This window comes from Microtus ochrogaster, chromosome 1, assembly GCF_000317375.1.
Source record: "Microtus ochrogaster isolate Prairie Vole_2 chromosome 1, MicOch1.0, whole genome shotgun sequence".
NCBI lineage: Eukaryota > Metazoa > Chordata > Mammalia > Rodentia > Cricetidae > Microtus > Microtus ochrogaster.
In genome coordinates, this window is record NC_022009.1 from 114,384,110 (window position 1) to 114,391,479 (window position 7,370).

Consider the following 7,370-nt stretch of genomic DNA (forward strand, 5'->3'; position numbering starts at 1 on the left):
GAGGAATGAACAAAAGGGAATTTGCCCACTTCTTTTTCAGTATGGTAAAAAATAAATCAATAAAATTTATTATTTTAAAGAGGAGAAGTGAGGTTCATTAATGTCCACAATGTTATGCATCCGTCATCATTATCCATTTCTAGAACTTACTCACCCCAAACAGAAACACCACACATTACACAACTAAACCCCGCCCCTCCCCAGTCCCAGTCCCCTTCTCTTTTCGGCCTGGAAGAACCTGCTTCCTGTAGGCGCCCCGCGTAAGTCAGTCTCCCAGCACTGACTTCTGTGGTAGGTTCACTTCACGGAGAATACGTTCCCCAAGGCACATCTGTGCTGCACGTGTCACAGTGCAATCTTGTCATGAGAGAATAACCCCACTGCATGAGAACACCACACTGCTTCATGCAATTGCCAGCGAACGGACATCTGAGTTGTTCCCACTTTTCTTTCAACTTTGACTGTGGTGCACAAGTGTCTGCACAGCACCATTTCCTCACACCATCCTCATGTATTTTTGTTTTATAACATATGTGAGATACTTTACAGTTTATAGATCAAATAGAAATAACAATAACATACATTGCAAAAAACCTCAAGGCTTTATTATAAGCATTAATAACTATTCATACTAAAGAACCAGGAATAAAGAAATAAAAAAACTGGAATGTAATCAACATTACATGGGCATGGATACACATATATAGGAATACTTTGTTAATTATTAGACTAGAAAAATATAAATGATAGAATTATATCAATATTTTGTACTTAATCTTCCTGAATGTACTTTCAGTACTAAATACACAGACAGTGCATACAATTATTTAAAGATAATGCCTTTTTTGGTTTATATATTTTTTTTCCTTTTTTTTTAGGTTATTTTTTTTAATTTATTTATTTATTAAGGATTTCTGCCTCCTCCCCGCCACCTCCTCCCATTTCCCTCCCCCTCCCCCGATCAAGTCCCTCTCCCTCATCAGCTTGAAGAGCAATCAGGGTTCCCTGACCTGTGGGAAGTCCAAGGACCGCTCACCTCCATCCAGGTTTAGTAAGTTGAGCATCCAAACTGCCTAGGCCCCCCCAAAGCCAGTATGTGCAGTAGGATCAAAAACCCATTGCCATTGTTCTTGAGTTCTCAGTAGTCCTCATTGTCCGCTATGTAAGTCCGGTTTTATCCCATGATAATGCCTTTTTTGGATAGTGCTGGAATCAAACCCAGGGCCTCATGCATGCTAGGCAAGTACTCTACCATTCAGAGACAACACTAGCCTTAAAATTATGCCTTTTTTTAAAAAGCAAACAAAACATGCACATCTTTGGTTACTCTGACTAGTTTAGGGGTCAGCGTGGCATTTAGTGCTTTAAGCCCACATTCTTGACAGACTGGCTGCTGGACGATCGGTCACGTTCCTTAGTAATTTCCATCTCAATTTTCGCTTTGATTTTCTCCCAGTCTATTTGGAGCTACAACAGAAGGGAAAGGAGAGTCGTGCTTACATCTTAAGTTTCATTTAATCCAAAGTAACCCAGAGTAAACAAAACAGAATATATGGCTTCCGAAACAGAGAGAGAGAGAAGGTATAACGAGAAGTTAATGGGAAGCAATGCTGAAAACCCACGAGCTCCTTTAGGATCAGGAGAGTGTGTCCAGAGCACAGGCAAGACCCCCATTCTGTGCAGTTCTTTACAAAGCCCATGGAAACAGTTCACAGAACTGCAGCATTCTGCAGCAGAGCTTAGGAACAACGTAAAGAAGCCACTCTGCTCTGCTCCCAACAAAAGCAAACTGGGCAGGATAGCACCTAGGGTGTGATTGCATCAGCTCTGCTCTGGATATCTCAGAAGCTGAGTTTCCCAGTAGAAGCTCAGCTGCAAGGAAAGACAGGGAGGGTTGTTCCACAAATGGCTCCACTGCAACCACTGGTACAGTGACAGGAGGGGCAGTCGCCAACTGATGAAAGCCATCAGAGGAGCAGAGGAGGCCTGAAGACACCTGAGAGCCAGAAAAGACTTCCATCTGTTTGCTTTTCTTTTATCTATGACGAGGGCAAGCCTACCTAGCCTAGACCTATCCTTTCCAAAGCTCCTAAGACTTGATGTTAGGAAAGGACTCCTCTGCCCAAGTTCTACAAGCAAGTTCTTTGGGAATATTTATTTCTTTAGGAATATTTATTCATGAAGGAATCTACTGTTAAACAAATCTGGAGATCACTTATTTAGGAATGGGTGTCCTCTGAGGCAAAACATGGGAAAAATTGGGTCCTAGACTAAGCTTAAACTATGAAATAGAGCCAGAGCTCTAAGACTTGGTCAGAAATGAAGAGGCTTTTTACCTCCACATAGGGATAAACAGCATGAAATTAGACCAAAGCAGTTGCTGTTGCTCAAGAAGATTCAGCTGAAGAAACTGGAGATTAGCTTGACCTTAATAGAACCGCATACCTATTTTATGCTAGTAGTTGATTGGCCCATTTGCTTCTTTCATGTTCCAATATGCTATGTCTAAATTTCCAATATGTAATTTGTTGATATTTTGATGACCTTAAAAATAATTGTCCATATTTATCTATAATATATCAGATGGACTGGTTAATAATTAATGGAATTTCTTTTAGCCTAGAAGATAACCGTCTGTGCTAAGAATCCAATGGCAGCCTGATGAAAAGCAGAGCAGATATTAGATTATTGGAAGGCTGACTTCCAATCAGGCCACAATTTGGTATTTTTAAATGGCAATGCACATGCACACATTTCCTGAAGACGAACTTAGGTGACTGCCTTTGCCTTCTTCCCGCCTTAATCTGACTTCTGTTTGCTCTCTAGTCGGTCACAGTACAACTACTCCATGGCCGTGCTGCAGCAGTCCGTCTGCACTGACCGGCGACGTTATTAGCTACTGTTGAAATGTACACGCACCGAGGGAGGGTCTCCTGCAGAAGCTGACTGACTCATCTCACTTGGCATTTATCCAGCTTCAGGTCTGTGTTCTACGAATAATTTCGCCCTAAATAAGAATATTTTTACAGTATGTTTAAGGTAAAGGTGCTTGTTTTCAGACAGTTTCAAGTGACTTCTACATCAAAAGCCATACTTTCTACTCTAGGGAGTGTCAAATTGTTTGGACCCTCTTATTTTGATCCCTAGTCAATTGTCAGTCACATAAAAGCATTTGAAACTCCATAGCTAACAGCTCTGTCCAGTTCCCAGCTAGCCTACTCTTAGTAGAGATTGGCTGCCTACCTTAACAGAGAATAAAACGGCAATCAGGCATGAATTCACGTGTCTTCATCCTCACAAATTGACCTATACTTACCCTCACCCCATCTGCGTTCCTTCTGCCCCAGGCTAACCTGGTCCCACGGTCTCTGAGCCCGTTTCTCTTGACTCCTCTAGGACACTGCCTTTCTTAATTCTGTCTCTGAGCGCTTCCCGCTCATTCTCACTCAGGACTCCCGTTCTCTCTCCAGAGCACTGCAGTACGACTGCCCATCAGCCACCCTTCAGAAAACGTCGTTTACTGCAGAGCCAGGGATCAGGCCCAACACCTCACACATGCTAGGCAAGGGCTCTATTACTGAACCATATCCTTGGTGGGCCTAGAAACTTCACTAAAACACTATCTGCTGTCTTCAGTTCTTATCCTGTATGTCCTCTCTGTTCAATAAATATTTAACAGTTGTTTATGTTAAACCTTGTCCTAAGTACAGGGTTCAATAAAGGATTAACATTTGTTTTTTGTTTGTTTTTTTTTTTTTAAAAAAACTACCTGCATAGAGTGATAAAAAGAAAGACCGTGGCGAAAGAGACAGGTAATAAACAATTCTTTAAATGTGTGTCACACATGGTAAGGGTTTTTTCAATGCAGGGGAGACTGTAGTGTGAGGCGCAAAGCAGGAAGGTACGTGGCCATCTAATGGCTTGGTGAATTTCTTGATGTTTTCAAATGTAGGAGTCAGAGAAGCTGATGGCCCTGAGAACTGACACTATGGTTTAGAGATGAATTGGTAACAGTGGGCGGAAAGAAAGGGGCCTTATCATGGGAGCCTTCTTGGGACCTTGTTTACTACCGCCACTAACATATCTCCTATCACAGTGCACCCTGCCTCTCTTCAGTTTCTGTCCCTTCCAAATGCCCCTCCCACAGCCACTTCAGAGAATGTCAGAACGTGCAAATTCTTCCCCGCTCTCCTATTCACAGTGGTACAGATTCAGGGAGCAATGGGCAGATAAACGAGAGAAACAAGCCAGTTTATCAGTGTGTGCAGTGACATGGCTCGGAACTGCAGTGAAAGGTAACTCAAAGCAGTGGCTTAAAACTCTGGTTAATATAGTCTCTCATAACAAAAGACTGTAAGGAAATGACAAGACAAAGAATTGCAGTTTTTAGATCCAGAGACAGGAAGCCAAGGAGAGGCAACAAAATGGGAACAAACCAATGGAGCAAGGACTGGAAATTCCTCTTTCTGGTGCCATCTCTGAGCTGATTCTATGTTGTCTCCAGAAGGCTGGAGAGGTGGCTCAGCAGCTAAGAGAGCTTTCTGCACTGGCAAGAATTAAGAGTTCAATTCCCAGCACCTATATCACGTGACTACAGTAACCCACAACTGCAGCTCCAGAGGTTCCAATGCCCTCTTCTGGGTTCCACAAGCACTTGTATACACACACATATGCACACACACACACACACACACACACATACCACCACCACCACTACCACCATCACCATCATCATAAAATAAATAATAATAAAATCTTTTTTAAAAAGAGTTGTCTTTAGTACAGCAGAATTTCAATCCTTTTATCCTATGCTCTGGTGTAATGGGCAGAGAACAGAACTCTTCCTCATGCTGTTAATGACACATATCTATGCAGTTCTTCGTTGTGAAATAGTATATATGGCTACAGTTTTAGTAAAACATATAAATATGGATAATAGATTATGACTAGACTATAAACCCAAATGATATCAGGCAGTCAGCAAGTAGATGTTAGCCATGTAAGCTATTTTCCTAGGGTTAACTTTTATACCAATACTCAGAAAAAAAAAAAAGAATTCTTTTTGAGACAGGGTTTCTCTGTGTAACAGCCCTGGCTGTCCTGTAACTAGCTCTTGTAGACCAGGCTGGCCTCGAACTCACAGAGATTCACCTGTCTCTGCCTCCCAAGTGTTGGGATTAAAGGCATGTGCCACCACTGCCTGCCAATACTCAGAAATTTTAAAATCACATTTTTTTTTTTTAAAAAATACTGTTTTGTTACTTTGTTGCTGTTCTTGTTAACTTTCAAAATGGAATCTGTGAGGAAGAAAAGCAGAAGATGAGAACACCAAAGGGAATCAAAGTAACCTGTCCCACAGTTTAAGGAGAGGAACAGGGAGAAACCTCTGCTGCTCTGGCTGAGTTACTACACACAACTAAGGTATTGTGCTTTAGCAACTGCTAAATTACATAATTTACATAAATTACATAGGCAAAAAAAGAAAAGAAAAGAAGGATGCTAAGTTTTTGCTATTTGAGCTGGAGATGGCTCTGTGGCACCTGATGCTCTTGCAGAAGGTGTAAGTTTGGTTCCTAGCACCCATTCAGGGCCTCTCACAACTGCCTGGAATGCCAGCTCCAGGGAATCTGATGCCCTCTCCCTTCCTCTGCAGGCACTGCACTCATGAGCACAAACTCACACATAGACACATAACTTAAAATAAAAATATTTTATAAATAAATTAAGATTTCACTAAAGGAAGGGCTGTATTTTATATGTTTTCTCAAATGGGGGAAACAAATTTAAGAGCTAGCTTTCTTCCTAGACATCTGTATTATTTATCTAGAAATATCAAATAACATACAACCTCAAGACAAGTTATCATAAAAAACTGATGTGAGTTGAAAATAAAGGCTAAAGCATCTAGAAAAAACCCAAAACCACTAGGACTGATGACTCATGCTTATAATCCCAGCCTTCAGGAAATTGAGGCAAGAGAGGTCCTCCAATTTAGATGCCATCTTGAGCTAGATAGTGAGCTTCAAGACTACAACTTAGACTACAAAGTAAGACTCTGATAACAAACAGTCAAGAGCCTAAAAAAAGAGACTAAATAATATAGTCACAAAATAAAATGACAATGTTACAAGAGAAAAATAATGCTTTTAGAAATTAGAGTATGAATCACACAGCTCTGTCATAAGATGAATGTTTTATATAACGCATAGGTACTATTATAAGACACAGTGCAATACTTACACCTTCTGCATACTGCAAATATCGTTTATTAGTTTCCTGTTTACCAAATGTCTCCAAAAACTTTTGACGATAAGCAAGAACTGTATCAACATGAGTTTTGTATTTCACAGCCAACTCCAGTGCCCTATAATGAGAAATTACACAGATTATGAATATCACTGTCTAAACAACAGAGTTTTTAAATTAGCGGTAGGACAAACGACTGCTCTGTTTACCCCACAGTCTGGAAAGCCACCTTCTGCTTTAGCATCTGTGTATCTTTTCAAAGCCCAGGTAGACGGCTACTCTTGTACAAATACAGCGTATGATGCTCTGTGCACTGCTGCAGACTACTGTGTCAGCACCACTTACAGGTGTGCACCCTAGACCCTAACTAGCTTATACAGTCTCCATCTCCTTTGCTGAGTACTGCAGAGTACATATATGTAAAACAGGAATATTTTGGTAAATCGTAAAAAGTAAATACCTGATATTTTTATGAATCTACAATAAGCTTATGGAAAAAAATGTGAGATTACTATAACAAAATTGAAATCATATAAAAGAGAAAATTAATATTAAAACCAGTACGACAAATGTTATTACTATTTGAATCTTGGAAATTGCCATGCTACGATGACAAGGAGTCTTAGCAGGTATAGGAACTTGCCACCACGCCCAATGACCTGAGTTTAATTCATAGGACCCACATGATGGAAAAACAACTTCCCCAAGTTGTCTTCTGACTTTCACCTATGGACAGGTCACAAAGCAATCAATCAATCAATTTTTAAAAATTTAAAGAAAATGTTAAGAAGTCATTGAAATTTTATAGTTTAACCAATGTATCTATGCAATTTTAAGGTAAGCCTTTATTTAAATTGTGGAAGAATTACTAAAAACAGTAACATCATGCCAAAGAGACATATTTATTCTGATGATAACCGGCAAGGAGGTGAACAGATTATCTCAGCCCAGGATTCCATGTCAGTTTGACTAGGGCCTCAGCCTCATCAAAGTCCTGCGCATGACTCAGGACGTAAGTCAAGAAAAGCCAAGCCGGGCGATGGTGGCGCACGCCTTTAATCCCAGCACTCAGGAGGCAGAGGCAGGCGGATCTCTGTGAGTTCGAGACCAGCCTGGTCTACAGA

At 40.7% G+C, this 7,370-nt stretch overlaps 1 protein-coding gene across 2 annotated transcripts in view; it reads right to left on the bottom strand.

Moving 5' to 3' along the window:
* Positions 1–1,188: 1,188 nt before the first annotated feature.
* The window catches only part of Ift80 (intraflagellar transport 80), a 78,002-nt gene continuing 71,820 nt past the window's right edge, over positions 1,189–7,370 (bottom strand). For both annotated transcript variants that reach the window (XM_005344094.3, XM_026783188.1), the window contains exons 19-20: positions 6,241–6,364; positions 1,189–1,467 (exon numbers count right to left, since the gene is read on the bottom strand). In XM_005344094.3, the coding sequence (XP_005344151.1) occupies positions 1,357–1,467; positions 6,241–6,364 (235 nt within the window). In that variant the 3' untranslated portion in view covers positions 1,189–1,356. The remainder of the gene's footprint in view (positions 1,468–6,240; positions 6,365–7,370) is intronic.